Source organism: Pan troglodytes, chromosome 5 (assembly GCF_028858775.2).
Source record: "Pan troglodytes isolate AG18354 chromosome 5, NHGRI_mPanTro3-v2.0_pri, whole genome shotgun sequence".
Taxonomy (NCBI): domain Eukaryota; kingdom Metazoa; phylum Chordata; class Mammalia; order Primates; family Hominidae; genus Pan; species Pan troglodytes.
Window position 1 is genome coordinate 177498070 of NC_072403.2, and position 20891 is coordinate 177518960.

At 34.7% G+C, this 20891-nt stretch overlaps 1 protein-coding gene across 9 annotated transcripts in view; it reads right to left on the bottom strand.

Moving 5' to 3' along the window:
* Positions 1 to 20891, bottom strand: part of PDE10A (phosphodiesterase 10A) — a 338418-nt gene that overhangs the window by 82808 nt on the left and 234719 nt on the right. For all 9 annotated transcript variants that reach the window (XR_010158247.1, XR_008548732.2, XM_518849.7 and 6 more), the window contains 6 exons: positions 20104 to 20154; positions 18969 to 19027; positions 17329 to 17380; positions 7414 to 7556; positions 4969 to 5061; positions 2272 to 2458 (listed from right to left, as the gene is read on the bottom strand). Coding sequence is in view for 7 of the 9 variants with exons in the window: in XM_518849.7 (XP_518849.4) it covers positions 2272 to 2458; positions 4969 to 5061; positions 7414 to 7556; positions 17329 to 17380; positions 18969 to 19027; positions 20104 to 20154 (585 nt within the window). In the remaining 2 variants the exon portion in view is untranslated. The remainder of the gene's footprint in view (positions 1 to 2271; positions 2459 to 4968; positions 5062 to 7413; positions 7557 to 17328; positions 17381 to 18968; positions 19028 to 20103; positions 20155 to 20891) is intronic.

A 20891-nucleotide genomic window follows, 5' to 3' on the forward strand; every position in this document is an offset into this window, starting at 1 on the left:
GTACTTGTGATGGGTTAGATTGTGGCCCCCTTAAAATTCATGTATTAAATAAAGCCTAAGCCCCAGTACCTTAGAATGCAGCTGTATTTAGAGATAGGGCCTTTAAAGAGGTAACTATGGTAGGAGGAGATTTAAAGCGTGGGTCCTAATCTCATATGACTAGTGTCTTCATAAGAAGAGTCTAGGACACAGGCATGTACACAGAGACAGCAGAAACCATGTGAGGACACAGGGAGAAGGCGGCCATCTGCAAACCAAGTAAAACAGGCTTCAGGAGAAACACACCTTGATCTTGGACTTCCAGCCTCCAAAACTGTGAGAAAAAAATTTCCTGTTGTTTAAGCCACACAGTCTGTGATGTTTATTACAGTGGCCCTAGCAAGCTAATACAGTACCAATGTTAATTTCTTGATTTTTAAATTATGCAGTGAAAAAATAAGATAATGTCCTTGTTTTTAGAGAAAATACAAACCGAATCATTTAGGAGTTATGAGACATTACATCTGAAACATACTCTCATATAGATTGGAGAAAGATAGTATCTATGTAACAGAGAAAGAGAGAGACAGAGAAAGTATATCAAAGCAAAAATGGCAAATATATTAACATTTGGGGAATATGGATAAAGGTATACAGGGAACTTTATTTTTGCAACTTTTGCTTTTGTCTGAAATTATTTCAAAATGAAAAGTATAAAAATTATGCTAAATCTAGTTTCATTTAACAGTAAGAAAAATTCACGAACAGTTATATTAACTATTGCTGTTTTAAGCCATAGGTATCTAAGAAAAAAGTTTTCAATTTTTTTTTTATTTTTTGACATCTATCAAAATGTTATAATAGTTGATTTGATCACATATGTAATAATACATAATACCACCACAATCCAAAACGAATTTTAACACTTATTATACATGTTTTAGACATACCCATGTATTATCTTATAAATATAAATTATCTTAGGGTAATTAATAAAATAAAGCATAAAATATATTCAACTTTTGTTGGATAATAAATACATATTCAGAGAGTAAACATAATGCCAAATTTTCCCATCCTAAGATCTTGCTATTGTGTTTTTTAATATATTATAATATGTATCAAGCTTCTATGATACTTAAATTCCATTGGCTACATTTAAAAATGATAAAACAGTCAATATTCAGAATAAACTAGAAATTACAATCTTTGTGACTTTTAAACTAAATGAGACAAGCATAAGCTGTCAACATTATTTATGAGAGACACATAGATACTAAAAATGTTTGAAGCAAAAGTGTTTGACAGCATTCCTAGTTTATTTCTGAGGAGCTATGTAACAGAAACTGTCCCCCAAAAGGGCACCAGGAATGCGTGAGGAGAGAGGACGGGTACTCTCACTAAATAGCACAAACTGGATTAAAAACGGTTACCCTCGGTCACCAGAAGTTAAGTTTTACCAGTGCTTGTCCCTAGGTATGTCTCCGCTGTTCCTATGAGTTACACGGTTACTGCTATGGAATCCAGTCCTACTCCCAAAAAAGCAGTTTCTCTAATTGATTAAGGGGGCAACTGAATGTATGTTGATTTAGCTCTATGAAAAGATCACCATACTAAAATTTTCCCTAACCTCAGAATTCTAGTAATATCATTAAAGGATTACTAGAGTTTACAGAATACTAAATGTTCCATTCATCTAAAATGTAACAATGTAAAAGACAGACAATAAATTCCACTATTTTTAAAGTGAGACTTGAGAATGCACATTGAACTTCATTTTACCCTTCAGTGAACACGGTACAACTTTCACGAGGACTGAGTTAACACCTAGAATGCATCTGACACGGACAACCTGGTGCCTCACTTTTTGTCACAAACAGAACTTCCCTGGTGGGTGTCCAAACATGAGCTATGACTATACTTCTGTGTAAGGATCTCAAATGAATGCATTTGACAAACAGTCGAGGTTTAGGTAGCATTTTCTTTCTTCATTTCAGTAGATACCATTAAATATAAGACTGACGCCTGGACATTTTACCTTTACAGTAACTTCATTTTTCTTCTTAACAAATTCCCACCTTGAAATAAACGCAAACTATTAGGAGACTGTTATTTTTCCTTCCAGGGCATTTTATGACATTTTCTAAAACATGTACAATCAGGAATCGCTTACTTTTCCTGGTTTGTAAAGGAAATATAAATGAAAAAAAAAAAGCCCTTAAGCTGCTTTATGAAAAAGATTCCAAATTAATATTGAGTAGTAAAAAATGGTATTTAATAAATAGTACTTACATTAGCACAGTGTAAGGCTAAAGCACAAAAGACGGCAAACATTTTGAAGTTGTTTTCATCTGTTTTAGAGAAGGCACTGCCACTGATTTTGTTGACCATCTGCACCACACCTATCACGCTGCCTCGGCTGACGATGGGCATGCACAGGATGTTCCGCGTGGTGTAGCCTGTGTACAAGTCTACTTCTCTGTGGGGTGACAGAACCGAAAATAACAACAACAACAACAACAACAAAAAGCAGAAGAAATAAAGGACACAGTCAGTCATAAATCTCCCCTCAATCTTTGCAATTTACATATGCTTCTATTACATATGACTAATGGCACTTTTAGCTTCTACATTCAGGGACAGTAACATTCTACAGAGTTTTATTAACACCTTTCCAAAAATATTCTAATCTGTTGGTTCTTTTGTCTCCAAGTGAGTTTTCTAGGATAGTCTCTAAGAGGCTTTCAGCTTATCATTTGAAGTATCCAGCATTACTAAGTAAACAGACCAAAAAAAACGTGGATTCAGAGGAGAAATACAATTAAATTTGGTAAAATAACATAATCCTTTGAAGTTGATCGTGTTTATGAGAGATATAACTTGCTAAACCAACTTATAGAGTTTCCACTTTAAAAACTTAGAGCAGTGGTCAGCAAACTGCACCCAGGGGCCAAATCAGCCCTCTCCTGTTTATAAGTAAAGTTGTATTGGAACACAGCCACACCACTCATTCACATATCGTCTGATTCTGCCATCACCCCACAAGGCTGAGCTGTGGACTTGTGACAAGGACATTAGTGCTTATAAATGCAAATATACTGACCATATGATCCTTAATAGAAAAGGCTTGCTGACTCCCATTGTGAGGAAATGTTTTTAGAAAACAGGACTAAGGTGCATAGAAACAGTGACATAGCTAACGGTAGGTAGTTACATGGGAGTCTTCAGCGCCTGGCTTCTCTCATTTAGCATAAAGGTTTTTGAGATTCATCCATGTTGTTGCATGTCTTAGCGGTTAAGTCCTTTTTATTGCTGAGTTATACCTCTATTGAATGGACATATCGTATTTTGTTCACTCATTCCCAGTTAATGGACAATATTATTTTTAATAGCCAGTTTGGGCAATTATAAATAATTCTGCTTTGAAGGTTTGCATACAAGTCCTTGTAGCACCATATGTTTTCATTTTGCTTGTAGTACTATCTAGAAGCGGAGCTGATTAGTGGACGGCACAGTAAGTGTATGTTTAACTTTTCAAGAAACTGCAAACCTGTTTTCCCAAGAGGTTGTACCACTTCATATTCGCACCAACAATGTACGAGGGTACTCGTTTCTCCACATCCTGGCCAATGTTTGCTAATGCCAATGTTTTAAAGTCACAGTCATTCAAGCTGGTGTACAGTGAGGTCTCATGTCAACCACATCTATATTCCCCTCACTTCGAGCATTTTTCATGTGTTTGGTGATCAGTTGTATATCTCCTTTTGTGGACTGTCTGTTAAAATCATCTGCCCTTTGTATTAAATTGGGTTATCTTCTCATTGTTATGTTGGAAGAGTTTTTATATATTAGATATAAGTATTTTGTCAGATACGTGTTTTACAAATATTTTCTCCTAATCTGGTGCTTGCATTTTCATTTTCTTAATAGTCTGACTCATACATTTTTACATAAAGATTGGACATAAGGATGAGCAAATATATTTAATTTTGAAGTACTAAATGATGAGTTTGGACTTTTGGAAAAAAATAAACTTTCAGTGTACCCTTAATTTATTGACAGTATATATTACTAGAATATTCCTATGTTTTTATAGGAGTTGTGTATATTTGACATCAATTGATCAAATAACTGAGTAAACTTCCTATTGCTTATGTTATTTGTCTCTTAAAGTAAACCACAAGTTGGAATTAACTAAACACTGCTGTCAAACTACTGTAAATATTATTCTCTAACAGTCACAGCATCACTCCTGAGACTTTCCATTTCTAGTGATTTATTAAAATCAAATTACATAATTGGGTTTGCAACTCTCCAAAGAAAGTCAAAACAAAACAAAAAATCTTTATAAGCCTTCCTAATATCCATCTTTAATAATATCCAATAAAAGATGTAACTTATTTAGTTACTTTGGGTCAGGTAAATTTTCCAGACCTTTCATGAATATTATCTGTGATCTTAAAACAACAGCAACAAAATTGGCATTATCATACTCATCTTAAAGATGAGGAAACTGAGGCTCAGAGAGATTAAGTAACTTATGCTAGGTCAGTTGAGAGCTAAGAAATGACAGAACCGTGCTTCAAAGCTAGACCTACTCATCTCAAAAGCATGCAAATTTCTTACTATGTGTTGCAGCCTTTGAGCATATGATTTGACGGAGAACATGTTTGTTACAAAATAATCACACTATAATGGAAAAAAAATCCCACAGTAGCTCTATAAATTAAAACTACCGCGTATCAGTTGTTTTTATAACATTCTAAACTCCTGTATCTAGATATCATTATACATTAGTGGATTAGAATCCATCATTTTATAAATATCTGAATATACTGACTATTGATAGCAGAGTTGGTTCAGAGAAGAAAACTAAGGAAGAAAGAACTGAATTGGGACGTGGAGAACTCAGGCTCCACGGAAGAGGTTTCAGCTGAGTGGGACATCACAGAAGAAATCAACGGAGTGTCGACATCAGCTATTTCTTACCTGTTAAAGCGTGGGTCTGCATAGGCATCTGGAATGTTCAGGACTTCCCCTGTTCTTGCTACTTGGCCAGCAATTCCTTTCTCAATTGAAAATCTGCATATGTAAAAGAGAAGGACATGCTAATTAAAATATGGACGCTGTAGAATAATTCAAAAATATTCCATTGTTAATAATATTGAATTAAAAGCACTGTTTTACTCAAATGCATGTATTACTTTTACGCTTACATATTCTAAATCACCTTATAAAGTATGTCAAAATAAAGCAGAAAAACATTACACAGTAATCACCTGAGAACCTTAAAATATTAACTCACAAACTGAGATCAAACAATCAACTAGTATCCTCCTGCTCTGAACAATAATAATCCCTTCTATTTGCGAAGCACCTTATAATTTACAAGATGCTTCAACGTAAATTTTTTTAGTGGATTCTCAATGAGGTGTGAACGAAGGCCTATATGGGTTCAGTAATTTGCCAACATTCATAAAATATCAGTGGCACAAGGAACACTAGAATGCTGGTCTCTACCATTGTGCTTCCTACCACACATATAACCAAACTCACAGGTTACACGTGAGCTTGAGATATTATACAGAACTGAATTTTACGGTGTTTGCAATTCAAGCACTATACAGAAATAACACAATGTACAACTTCCAGTATTTTTACCTAATTTGTTAAATTTTAAAATAATCAAATTACAAGGATTGTCTATTTTTTATATCTAATATCAGTATTTTTCCTTTGTAAAAATATTTTCATACTTATATTTTTCTCATTACTACACCATCATCACACATGCACTCATTTCAAAACTTCCTTAACTAACAAAGATGTCTACAAGTCACAATATCTACATTTTACATAGTTCAAAAATAATTTCCATATTATTACATTGTCAACATTATAGGAAATCACCATTATTGAAATAAAGCTAGAGGACTATCAGAAAAACTCAAAAGATAGTTCACACAAAAGAGAATCTACTTAAAACACCAAAGAGTGAACCAAACACTGCATAAAACTCATGGTTGTCTTTTTCCTGGTTTTCTTGTGCTTTGAACAACATAAACACAATGAATTAGATTGCCATAAGCAAAGGGTATCAGAATCCATTTGATGATTTATGCTTGTTTGCGTTGGTCTGAGAGCAGTCTGAACTATAACTTTTGTTCATGCTCTCTGTGGTCTGCTATCTATGGTCAATGGAAGCCATAATTAAGAAGCCGCCCTTACATAAATGGCTGCCATTAACCAGTCATCTGAGAGTTACAGTAAATCACACTCTGTTTTTCTTACGCTTATAAACACAGGCTTTAAAGTTGTTATTTTCAAAATTAAATCAATGCCAATAGTGTTAGGAAACACTCAAATCTTCAGCAAGAGAAATGACTTATCTAAATGACTATATCCAGATGCTATACTGAGATCCAACAGCAACAACAAAAAAACCAACAACAAACAGACAAAAACATTTTAAAACCCAAGTACCAATATAGTGCCTATAAATCAGAGTTAATGAACACGGAATATACAGGAAGCGCTGAGAGGCAGACAGTGGTGGGGCCCCATGGTGAGGCACACCTTGAGTTTCCTTGACCTTAGTCACCTTTTATGATAGAACGCCCAAATAAACAGCAATCCTTAATTAAGAAGACACAGTGTTTTACCAGAATGCTGTTATTACCAGAGAACTTTATGGTGTTATACAGAAGATGAGTTAAACAAGACACATAAAGCAAAAGAAATGCAAATGTCTAAAATTATTTTCTCAGCTTCTGAATGTTAAGCTCGATTCTTAAACGTTCTGTCAGAGTGCTCCTTCTGTAGGTTTCCAGGTGCGATATGAGCAAGCCCCCATGCCTCCATCAACAAAATAAACTCCATTCTGTTCATTTAAGTGACAATGGTTGCCACTTAAAAAAACAAAGACTTTAGTTTCAAGATGCAACACAAGTGTGCTATGTGATTGATTAAAACAGCTGGTCAGTCGCAGAGTGTATTTAAGTCATCAAATATACCAGATCAATTTCTACTACTGTCTGGACTGTGAGACAGGCCACAGGTTGGGAAGAAGTAGGGGCCGAATTGGATAAGCACACCTTTTCTCTTGGACATGGGAAAACCTGCAGGTTCCAGGTGGAGTGTACCTTTACCTACCTGGGAGCACTAGAAAGTTTTTCCAACATGATTTCCAAAAGGACCGCCTCCGGAAGACGGCATTTCCAGGAGTGACGCTAAAGCTTCCTAGGCGCGGTTTCTCTGGCACTGCCTGCAATGTCATTCCCAGAAGTACTACCTTCAGGAGGCGGGTCCTGGTGGGAATGATATCACAGTATGACAAGTATTGTCAGCATACCTGTGAATAGGCACAGAAAAATGGGTAACAGAACGCCTGCACATCTACCGTAAGAGGATAGGACATTCTACTTCTAGCTGTACCTTATCTCTTTGGTCTTCTTGAAGACAGGTTTTCCTTCCTTTTCCTCTCCAATATCAAAAAGGTCTGAATATAACTCCTTGTTCTTATGGTCTACCTGGAAAAGTGCACAACGATCGGCATTCACCAGGTTTTTTGCATATATCTAAAGACAAATGACAAAATAAGAGGAAGACAATGAGACATTCAAAGAACTTGCAGGTAAACTTTATCATAAAATAAGTATTAATTTCAGCTGTCCTGTACTCTAATTGGTTGGTATTAGCATTATAAATAAATATACAAGTATATAAATATTACATATATATGATATAAAAGTCACTGTTACATGCTAATACTAACAGATCCCAACAGAATACACAGTGGATATGCATCCATACTGCTGTGCTGGAGGGAAGCATATCAGTCGTGTATTCTGACACCAACTGACACTTCTGTTTTAGTTGGTAAGCAGCTGCTGGCCTAACTTCCCAGTGCCCTTCTGCCATCCAAGGCCCTCTTCCAGAACCTCTCAGGCCTTCCCTGGTGCCTAGATCTGAGTCTCTGTCAGCACTACGACCACCACTCATTCTGATTAGTTGATGTCTGTGATGCAGCAGGTGTAAAAGCTATGAAATATAACCTCTAAGGAGATACATGGCTTTCATATTTGCATTAGCTGAGTTTTATTTGATGTACTGTCTAATAAAAATTTGTACAGATTATTAAGTGTTTACTATGTGCCAGGCACATTTATACAATTTATATGAATTGATTTGCCTGCTCCTCACGATAACAATATTAACTCAGGAAAATCTTTTCCCATTGTACATATTAGGAAAATTGAGGCACTGAGAAGTAACTTGCCCCATTATTACATGAATAGTAAATGGTAGCAGTATTTGAACTGATACTAGCTGTTCCCATGGCCCATGCTTTTATAACAAATATGCTTTTCCATTTCTAAATGGAAACCATGTATTCATTTCATTACTCATTTTTTCTTCCATTTCCTTCAACAAATATTTCTTCAATGCCTAACATATCCTACTGTCCTGAGTGGGTTGGGGCTACAGCTGCACCATTAATACAGTATTTACCTCTATTGAGAATTCTGGTAACTTCAACTATCCAGATCATAGCCGTGAAATTATTCCTCGGAGAAAAAGAATTCATCCTTACAGTAAAACAGCCATCACAAAGTCTCTGCAAGAGGAACCTTGCAGCCAGGGCAAAATATAGCATCTCATATAAAATGTATAGATTTAATAAAAATAAGTCTAAGTTAGGTAACTGTCTTCATCCTATTACACTATTACACGTTTGTGCTCACTACTACTATAGAACTATTACACTATTACATGTTTGTACTCACTGCTACTATACACCCAACAAATACTGGCTGTGCCCACTACGCAGGGACTGAGTATACTGCCTAGTATCAGGACCTCTAGGTTACTTCTCACCTCCCTTAGCCTGTGAGCTATAGAAACAGCAGAAACCACTTCTCTTTTCCCACAGTATTCCAAATGCTCAGAACAAGGCTGAGTTAGGGCCAGCTAAATTTTGTGGTCCAAACCCTGCTCCCTGCTTGTTAATGTAAATAACATTTTTATTGGGACATAGCCGCGTTCATTCGTTTCTGTACTTTTTATGGCTGCTACAACAGCAGAGTTGAGTAGCTGCAAGAGAGTATGGCCCACAAAGCATAACAATTTACTATCTGGCCCTTTACAAAAAAAAAGTTTGCCAACAAACCCCTGGCTTAGAACATATAGGATCTCCATAACCCAAAACTCTCAATAAATATTTGAGGAAAAATGAATGACATAAAGGCACAGCGAGAGTGATGGGGCTGAGTCGTTGGCAAATACAGAAGAATCACTCATCTAATTCACAAACCCATGAGATTTTAAATTATTAAGTAACAAGAATGATCCTGCATTATTAAACATTAAATTATATTCAGTGAAATCTGTATCTGTAGTGTTTGAGGTAATGTCAGTTGCTTAATATTTTGGCATAAATATGTTAATATTTGTTTAAAATCTGGATCAAATGGACAATGTTTCAGAAAATAAAATAAGCTTAGAAAGTGTTGAAAAATATAAATCCAACCAGAATCATAAAGATAATTCAAAAACTATCAAAAAATATTAGCAAAAAAGGCACCAGCCTCAAATGGCTTCAAATATGAATTCTTTAAAAATCTTCAACAAATTCCCGTACAATTTATACTGATCTACATTCAGAAAAGAACAATTTTTCCAGTTGTTTTTACAATGTATGCTGCGTCACTGATACTGAAAACTGACAAAGAAACTATAAAAAAGAAAATCACAGACAGATTTACTTTTGAAACAGAAGAAAAGTTATAAATAAAAATTCAACCAAATCAAATTTAGCAATAATTAAACAAATATGACAATATTAAAAACAGAGTTTATTCTGAACTGTCCAGTAGCATAAAGTCTATTATCATAATTCATAATAGCAATAAGACAAAGGAGAAAAATCTGCAAGATTATCGTCATGGTTGTCAAAAAGCATATGATGAGCCTGGGTGTGGTGGCTCATGCCTGTAATCCCAGCACTTTGGGAGACTGAGATGGGCAGATCTCTTGAGCCCAGGAGTTTGAGACCAGCCTAGGCAACATGGCGAGACCCCTTCTCTACAAAAAAATATAAAAATTAGTCAGGCATGGCAGCATGCATCTGAAGTCCCAAACACTCAGGAGGCTGAGGTGGGAGGATTTCATAAGCCCAGGAGGCCAAGGCTGCAGTGAGCCATGACTGCGCCCCTGTATTCCAGCCTGGGCGACAGAGCAAGACCCCATCTCAAAAACAAAAACATGTGATGCCATTCAGCAATCATTAATGATAAAAACTTTAGTAAAATGGAATAAAAGAATATATAGAAAACGTAATAATGTTTTCCTTAAAACAACAGTCCATATTATACCAAACGGTAAAATAACAAAATCGCTGCCTTAAGATATTAAAGTTAAGAACAAGACAAAGTATGTTATCACAATCATTAGCATGCTAGTAGGCAAGAAGAACATGTGAGGTATACATATTTGAAGAGATAAGATTTTTCTTGTTTGAGGATAATGTTATTTCATATGTCAAAAAATCAACTGACAAACAATTATAGGCAGTAAGAGGGCTTCTGTGGCTGGGTGCAGGGGCTCAGGCTGTACTTCCACACTTTGGGAGGCCAAGCCCCTTGGACTGCTTGAGCTCAGGAGTTTGAGACCAGCTTGGGCAACATGGCAAAACCCTGTCTCTACTAAAAATACAAAAATTAGCTGCGCATGGTGGCATGCGTCTGTTGTCCCAGCTACTTCTGGAAGGCTGAGGTAGGAGGATGGCTTGAGCCAGGGAGGCAGAGGTTGCAGTGAGCAGAGATTGTGCCACTGCACTCCAGCCAGGGTGACAGTGCCAGACCCTGTCTAAAGAAAGAAAAAGAGGCTTCTGTTTTAAGATGAGCATTTCTAAATATATGTTCACCTTTTCACTCTCCCCAAATATTAATGTTTAACTTTGAAATGACCCTCAGATGCTGAAAAGGAGTTAAAAATATCTAAAATTTTGGTAATATTTATAAAGTCCAAACATCAGGTCAATCTAAAAGCCACCCCTACTCCCTTATACACACACATACGCATACACACATACGCATACACACATACGCATACACACATACGCATATACACACACAGGCATACACACACGCATACACACATACGCATACACACATATGCATACGTTTACCTATAAGTGAAACAACACTCTTTATAGCAACAGTAGATTTTAAATTCAGTTAAAATGTATCTTCAAATTTCTAAGGAAAACTTACTTTAAGCCTAAATGTATTTACCAAGTCAAACTAGCATAAAGGAAAATAAAGATATTTAAGAAGGGTACAGTACTCAGAAATGTACTATCTTTGAACTATTTTAGAAAAGGAGATGGGCTCAAGCAAAAATGAAGAAATAGATAAATTCAAGGACACAGGGAAGACTTGGGGTTCAAGAAAAAGTGAGGAGCAAAGAAATCATTAAAACTATACTGAAACTGTAACACCTGTTAGTAAATGATATCTAAGAAATTACAGGCATCATCATGAAAAATTAATTTAAGAAACATGAAATATATAAAAATATTTATATATCTAAAACTATGTAAGGGTAGTAGGTAAGAAGAGTAAAAAAAAATTAGGAAACAAATGTGCTTCATTTATTATCTTGTTGGTGAAGTGAGTGATATGATATAAACACTGATTATTTATTGATTTTGATATAAAACTTCATTTTAAACATAAGACGACAGCTGTCAGGGCTATTGCTGCCATCATGTAAAGAGAAATTGCTTGAGACTAAGGACTACACAAAAGTAAGCTGAACTGAGAAACAGAGAAAGACATATCATGAAAAGATTATTTGAGCCCCCATGTCCACTAATTATATAAGCCTGAACATTCAATGGCTTTTCAGCAGTCTGAGCCAGTAAATCCTCTCTTTTATTATCTCACACTAATTTGAGTTAAGTAGTTGATGTTTTCAGATAAGAAAGGAAATATAAAGTACCTACAAATTTATAAAAATTGATTTGAAAATCTAATTCATTGATTCCCAACCAGCAGCTGAGCCACCTGGCCGCAGGGCATCTGAAAATGAGTGCAGGTATGTTTGTTGGTTACGAGTTCTCACAAGCTAAAGACGCTGCAGGTCTGCGGTGCCCAGGATAACACTGTGCCAGAGGGAACTGCTCTGCCCAAATGTCAGCATCAACCTATTGAGAAGTACTGACCTAGACGAAATGATCACCTAGGAATTTAAGAATTACCCAGATTAGGCCGGGCGCGGTGGCTGACGCCTGTAATCCCAACACTTTGGGAGGCTGAGGTGGGTGGATCTCGAGGTCAAGAGATTGAGACCATCCTGGCCAACATGATGAAACTCTGTCTCTACTAAAATACAAAAATTAAGCAGGTGTGGTGGCGCGTGCCTGCAGTCCCAGCTACTCGGGAGGCTGAGGCAGGAGAATTGCTTGAACCTGGGAGGCAGAGGTAGCAGTGAGCCGAGATCATGCCACTGTACTCCAGCCTCCTGACAGAGCGAGACTATGTCTCAGGGAAAAAAAAAAAAAAATTACCCAGATTTGCTTGTCTGAAAATAATAAATCTTCTGTATTATCCAAAAGTTCCTCAAAAAAGTCTAACCTCATTCCCCACTTGTTTCCTCTAATCCAGGGTTATCTTTTCAAAACACATATCTGATCTTGCACCTCTAGCTTACAAGCCTTAATTAAAAACTCCCTCCCAGGCCTGGGTGACTTGGCCCTTCCAGGACCTTTCTACACAGGAGCACACTGTTCCCCCATCCCCCAAAGTAGAACCCTCTTTCCTCTTTGCCTGTGTAACTTCCACACATCCACCAGACCAAAGTCACAGCATCAGGAAAGCTTGCCACAGCCTCCCCAGCTACGTTAGATCCCATCACAAGCTTTCAGGGCACTGTTATGCTCCTTAATAGGCCTGACTCTGACTAGTTTCATAGTTATGTTGATATTTGGCTCATGTCTGTCTCCCCACAGACTAGAACCTCAATGAGGACAGAGGCTGTGAAGGGTTTTGCTCACCATTTGATAACTCCAGTTACTATGTATTATAGGAATATAACAGATTCCCAAGAAACATTATAAAAGAAAAGGGTGAATGAAAACTTGAAGGATCCAATGTCATAGAAGAAATTGAAAAGAGAATCAGAGATCTACCCCTAATAAGACTCTAATGGGGTCTTAGCTGATTTATATCAAACATCAGGTGAACAAATAATATGTATATTATTTAAACCTCTTTAGTCCATAGAAAAGAACGGAACATTTCTTAGCTCATTTTATAAGTGTAGCATAACCAAATACCAGTACTATCCAAAGATAGAAAAAAAGAACCATTGAGCAATCCGATGTATGAATATAGATGCAAACTTGGAAATAAGTATTAACAACAAATCCAGGAATAAAGAAAATATTACAATTAAATAGCCTTTATACCAGGAATGTAAGAGTGGTTCAACATTGAGTAATAATACAATTGTCTACTCCAATCATTTTGAAATAGCTTATAAAAATTTGATAATACCCAACACCAAATCACAGAAAATTAGGAATAGAAGGAAATGTTTTAAAATTGATAAATTATATCTGCTGTGGACCCACAACAAATATACACAGCAATGAAATGTGAGAAGTACACACATCAAGGAAAATAAATATATTCTCCTGTTGATATCTGTTGTTTCCATTCAACAGTGTTCATTAGGTTCCAGCTAATACATTAACAAACACAAAGAAATAAGTACTGTAAAAACTGGAAAAGAAGAACCACCAGAATCTCTACTATTGTGCATTATAAATCACTATCTTGAAAACTAGAGACTATAAACTGGAAAAATAAGTTAACTATGGGGGACCATAATCAATACATTCAGTCAACAATTTTTTTAAAAAAAACTGAAAATAAGAAAATGTCTTTGGCTAGGAAGACGCCATATGCTGAAGATATCAATTCAAGTTTTCTATAAATTTAAGACAATTCCAATATAAATTACACACCATAATGAACTGAGATTCATCACAGGAGTGCAAGGTTACTTTAACATCCAAGAATCAATTGATGTAATATACACTATCAATAGAATTCAAAATAAAAACCATATGATCATCTACACTGATGCACAAAAATTGACAAACTGTAACATACCTGCATGATAAAAACACGCAATAAAGTAGGAAAAAAGGGAATTTCCTCAACCTGATAAAGGCCATCTATGAAAAACCCACAAAAAAAATCCTATTTAATGGCAAAAAACTAAATGCTTCTTCCTTGAGATCAGGAATGAGATAACAAAGTCCACACTTTGCCACTTCTTTTCAGTATTGTGCTGTAGGTTCTAGCCAGGGTAATCATGCCAGAAAAAGAAAGAAAACACATCTGGATTAGAAAGTAGGGAGTAAAACTGTCTCTAATTATAGAAGGCATGATCATATGTATGTGTGTATGTGTGTGTGTGTGTGTGTGTGTATGTATGTAATCCACTAAGAAACTAAGAAACTATTGGAACTAATATATGAGTTCATCAAGCTTGCAGGATACATAATCAATGTATAAAAACCAATGTTGTTTCTACACATTTGTAGTATAAAATCAAAAAATAAAGAAAATTCCATTTATAATAGCATTAAAAAATAGGAATAAATTGGCCAAAATAAAAGCAATACTTATTCTCAAAAAACACAAAACACTGTTGAAAAAAATTAAGATCTAGATAAATGGAAAAATACCTCACATTCGTGTATTAGAAGTCTTAATTGTGTTACAGTTGATAAGATGGCAATATTTCAAATTGCTCTACAGATTCAACATAATTCCTATCAGCATTCCACCTGATTTCTTTGTAGAAATTGACCTGCTACTTCTAAAATTTAAATGTATTTGTTAGGTACCCAGAAGAGCTAAAAGAATCTTGAAAAGTTGGGGAACTCACACTTCTTAATTTCAAAACTTACTACAAAACCACAGTAATCAAGGAAGTGTACTGGCATTACCACAGACATACAGAGCAACAGAACGGCATCCAGAGTCCAGAAAGAAAATGGCATTTTATGTTCAACTGATGTGCTGGGGAAAACTTGATAGCTACATGGAAAAGAATGAAACTGGACCTTTACCAAACATCATATATAAAAGTTAACTCAAAAAAGATCAAAGACCTAAATATAAGAGTTAAAAACCCTACAACTCTTAGAAGAAAATATCTGAGTAAATTCTCATGATCTCCAATTTGGCTTAGATATAAAACCAAAAGCATAAACAGCAAAAGAAAAAAATAGCTAAATTGGATTTCATCAAAATTAAAATCTTTTGTGCCTCAAATGACACTATCAAGAAAGTGAAAAGGCAACCTACCAAAAAGGGAGAAAATATTAGCAAAGCAATTATGAGACAAGGGAGTTACAGCTAGAATATATGAAGAACTCTTAACAAGTCAATAATAAAAATACGAAGAATTCAATTAAAAAGTGGTCTATGGCTCTGAATAGACATCTCCCCTAAGACAATATACATGCAGCCAATAAGCACATGAAAAGATACTCAACATCATTAGTCACTAGAGAAATACTAATCAAAACCACACTGAGATAGCACTTTACACCCACTATAATGAAAAAGTCGGATAATAGTAAGTGTTGGTGAGGATGTGGAGAAATCAGAACCCTTGTGCACAGCTGCTTGGAATGAAAAGTGGTGCAACTGCCATGGAAAGTTTGGCAGTTCCTCAAAAAGTGAAACATAGAACTACTACATGACCCAGCAATTCCACTCCTGGATATATACCCCAAACAATGGAAAACAGGCATTCAAACAAAAATGTGTAGAGGCATGTCCACAGCAGCACTATTTACAAGAGCTAAGATATGGAAACAACGCAAATGTCTACCAACTGATGAATGGATTTTTTTAAATCTGGTATGTATATCCATAAAATGGAATATTATTTGGTCATAAAAATGAATGAGGTACTGGCCCATGCATAATATGTATGATTTTGAAAACAATATGCTAGGTGAAAGAAGCCAGGCACAAAATGCTACATATTACGTGATTCTTTTCAGATAAAATGCCCTGAATTGGTAAACCCATGGAGAAAGAACGTAGACAATTGCTTAGGGCTGGTGAGGCAAGGGGAAATAGGGGCGTAAGGAAGTGATAAGCTAAGGAGATGATAGTTAAAAGGGTATCAAGTTGCTTTATGAGGTAATGAAAATGTTCTAAAATTGATTGATGATAGTTGCACATATCCGTGAATATAGTAAAAGCCACTGAATCGAACACTTTAAATGGATGAACTGTATAGTATGTAAATTACACTTCAATAAAGCTGTTTTTAAAAGAAAATATTAATAATACAAAGAACGAGCAGTAAGTGCTCCTTGTACCCCTAGTATAAGCTCTGTGTCAGTCTACATTATAACTTTATATTTTTCTTAAAGCTACTCACTGATTTACAAATTCCTTCAGTTGTTTCATAACAAGAAGTTATTTTAATGTACAATTATTTTATTTTTGTCTAGATAAAACCACAGAAATAACTTATCACATAAAGAATGTGCTGAAGTTAATAACCTATGTTACTCTCTAATTACCTTTAGTAAACTTCCTGTCTCTACAAGACATTGCACAAAGCACACTTCATATTTGTCTTTTACTATGTCAAATAAAAAAAAAACTTATCAGTATGCATCATAAAATCTCTAGATGAGAAAACTCTTTATTGCAGAAGAGTACTGTAGAAAGAACATTTATTAAAGCACATAACCGGGCACAAATGGTAACAAGAAGGCCTGGGCATGCATGGCATCCACCCACACATTCTGACAACTAGAAGCCACTTCTGAAAGCAGTCTCACTAGAGACCTAAAAGTACTCAGTAGCATAGGGAAATATGCCTATAACTCTACGTCATACAGCTTTAGGCTCAAAAGTGCCTGAGAGCCATCTAGGAGAGAGGAATAATTAAGACTAGAACTAAGTAGAATGAACTTGAAGATCAGGAAAAAATCAATTGAGAATTCCCCACATATCCCATATGTAAGAGGTGTTTTGAAGAACATAAAAAGAAACCAAATGTCTTTTCTAAGTATAGCTCTCCATTAATAAAGAAAAGCTCTGAGATTTTTAAAAATGTTATTCAAACTTACTCCCTCAAAATTAACGGAAGTGACAAACAGATCAAGGTGAATTCCTAAGCCACCACATTTTCATAAGATTGAAAGTGCCTGTGGATGAATAAGTTTAAATGTTATGCCATATATTAGCACCATAGGTCTAAGGGTTAAACAAAATCATACTCAGAACAAAAACAACCTACCATTATGTGTTCAAGTAGAGAATCTATTGCAACTATGTTATCAAAATATGTTCTGAAAAAAAGAAACATAAATCCTGTAAGTAATTTCATTAGTTCACAGTACATATTACACTTCGAATTCATTTCCTGGTTTTGTCTACATTTAAATAAAAAAACATAAAGATAAATGTCATTTGATTTTTCTGCTTTGGCAAAAAAAAATCAGTACTGTAATATTATTTTAAAGAGATAAATGAAACATTATGATTGACCTCAGCATGAGGGCTCTATAATTCCAGAGAATGCAATCAGTATTTATTTTATTGATAAGTATCAGTGTAGAGAGAAAGTCTGTTGCATTTAACAAAGTATGCAGAAATAAAATTGCATCCACCATATTTAATATTTTCATTAACAACTCTGATCTAAAATACAAATATTTAAATGTGCTAAATCTCATCAATAGTTAAATATAAATTATCACTGAAAACTGGAGAAAGTTAGCATTTAAAGTGTACTGAGAAAGTAATGTAATTAATTTGAGAAGAAATGTCAGAATACAAGTAATGCTATGGATCTAATGACTTTATATGAGTATATATTCATTGTTATGAACAGCGAGTAAATGTTTCAGAGGCAAATAGTGCAAATACTAAAATGTCAATCTGAAAAAAGATAAATCGATATGCATGTAATGTATGGAAAATGTAAAGAAGGACTCTTAAGATAGACTGCACTGGCTAGGTAGTGTTTAACCTAGTTGGCTTAGGTATCCAAGGGGAGCTTTTTCAGTCCCATACTTCTTTAATTTTATTATTTCAAAAACTAAATGTAACATAAACTAGTAACTTCAAACTAATTAATGAGCATCAATAATAATTACTGATGGGTAAACTGTTAGGTGCATATACAGTGACATGTGAAACATAACATGTCATCGTTGTTGCTGGAGGCCACAGAGGAAAAACTACATTATTCCTTTAGTGAACTTGTAGGAGGACATGACCCTAAAGTTACCACATCCCGGCGCATATTTTAGATTTCAGTGATTAATTACATGGGTCAGATATATAGATGCAGACTCCTGTAGTAAATAAAACCAATAAAAATATGTGATTTAATAAATATCTATTATATAATTGCTTCCACTGCCAGCCAAAGGGATTTTTTCTAGGCCAAACCAGGGAAATATAACATTTTCTCGGAAATGATAACTGAGATACTATACATGGGAAAATTTAGATAATAATAATAATAATGATGCTTAATTTACTGACATTGTTAGAAAAACCAAATAGGACTTTTTGGAAGAAAATAAACCAGAATATTTTCCCTCCTACTGTAGCCAGTATTCTCCTGCATAAATAGAGATATTTAGTGTCTTTAACATATTCTCAGACATTTCTATTTAGAAAACATACATCAAATGGAAAATTAACATCATCACATATATATCTGCAATCCTTCACTTTAGAGTGAACGTGAATGAGAATATAACTCTACAGTCCATAATATGATTAACCGTTCTTCCCAGACTACTTGTAAAGACGGATCTTCAGTTATCAGCTGCAATAGACAATCGTCTATTTCTGCCACAGGCTGCCCTTAATTTAAACCATTGATTAATAAGAGCTACTACATCCCTAGAAATGAACACTTACTTTGATACGTCGAGTAGGAAGTCATTCAATTCTGTCTGTTTGGCAAGGCCTCTGCATACCTACCATATAAAATAATAGCTACAATTACAAGAGATTTCTGCTTATTTCAAAATAAAACTTCCAGAATACTAATTACCTTATTTATTGAAAGAAGGCCTAACACAATCACTTGGATTATAATGTAATAATAATATCAATAACCATTAATATTTACTGAATACTTAAATGTGCTAAACATTGTTTTAAGCACTTTCTATTTATTGTCTCAAGCACCACAAAACATTATAAGTTTGGAATTTGCATTTCATAATGGACTTATAAAGATGTTAAGAACCTTACTGAGGCTTCAGAATTAATAAGTGATAGAAGCAGCATTCAGGTCTGGATAGCCGACCCAAGTCTCTCTTTAGAACTACTTTACACTGTATTTCTAAAAACTGTAGTTGAGCACATATTCCACCTACACCTGATAATTCGAGTCCTTTCTACTCCTTCTATTATCCTACAGCTCGATTTTTCTTCCTAGCATACAGTTCCTCCCTCATCAACCTCAATTTGCTGAAACAGAAGTAGAAAAATAAAACCACCACCAAAAAAAATAAAAAGAGAGAAGGAGAAGATACAAAGAACGCTATATTGCTACCATGTTCTTGAACTTTAAAGTCTAACCACCAGTAAAACTATAAGTAGTTGGTGATTTTTAAATTAGATATCTTCAAAAGAACCAGATATCTTAAAGTTAGAATGTTTCATAGATCACTTAGAGGAAAATTTAATTTAGGAAATGGAATCACAAAAATATCAGTGCAACTCCAGTAGGAGATTGTTCCTAGGTTTTCAGTGGAAAACAAATACTACAGCAGGACATATGCCATTTATTGCATTAATTATATATGTATTTATTTTATATATAGATATATATGTATGTGAATGGACACACATATATTGCAAAATATTTAAGGCAGAGAGTAAGTAAATATAACTGATTAAGTTAAAATTTCTAGAAATAACAGAAAATTGTAATATCCCAAAATAAGGCATTGGGTGACTTAACCTCTATTCTGGTCTTCAATGCCTCACTCCAAAAACCTCTTCTCCCTTAGGAAGCCCCTGCAAAAACACCCCAAAGACTCACCTGCACCTGATGTATTGCTACTGAAGCCCAGGCAAGATTTGCTGTTGCAACCTAAAAAAAATGAGAAATACATATCTATAAGTAATAATACATAACGTGTATATATATACTATATATAATATACTATATATAATATGTATAATACATAACATATATACTATATATAATATACTATATATAATATATATATCATACATAACATATATATATACACACACTACATGTAGTCATCTCAACAAAGGACTGGGGGATATATGTATATGAAGAATTTTCTGACATCACTGAGCTTTTGAACATTTTCCAAACACAAAGCACCAAATATTTACAAGGTTTTTCTTTTATATTTTCCCCATCTATTTAACTGACTTTAATGTTCTCTTGTTCATCTTAATTTTGGATAAAATGGAAAACAAACTGATTGTTAAGAGAGCTGTAGCCCAATGATTTTCACAAAATTACTACCTTTCGGTTTAACAAAAATACTATTGAAAAGCAATCTAATGACCACTTTAAATAATGAAATATTTCTAAAATGTAAAAATCATACACATATATTTATACACAAGCTAACAAGTTCCTCAAAATTACTAGCTATTCTACTTCTTTTATTATTCACTCATTCAACAAATATTCACGAGTGTCTATTATGTACCAGCCACTATTCTAGGTGCTGGAGATACTGTAGTAAATAACAGAAATGGAGTAGCCTTCAGTGTACTTCAGGGAGAAGGACAAGAAATGAAATAAGTGTAGCATATATATTAGATAGTGACAGGTGCTATAGAGAA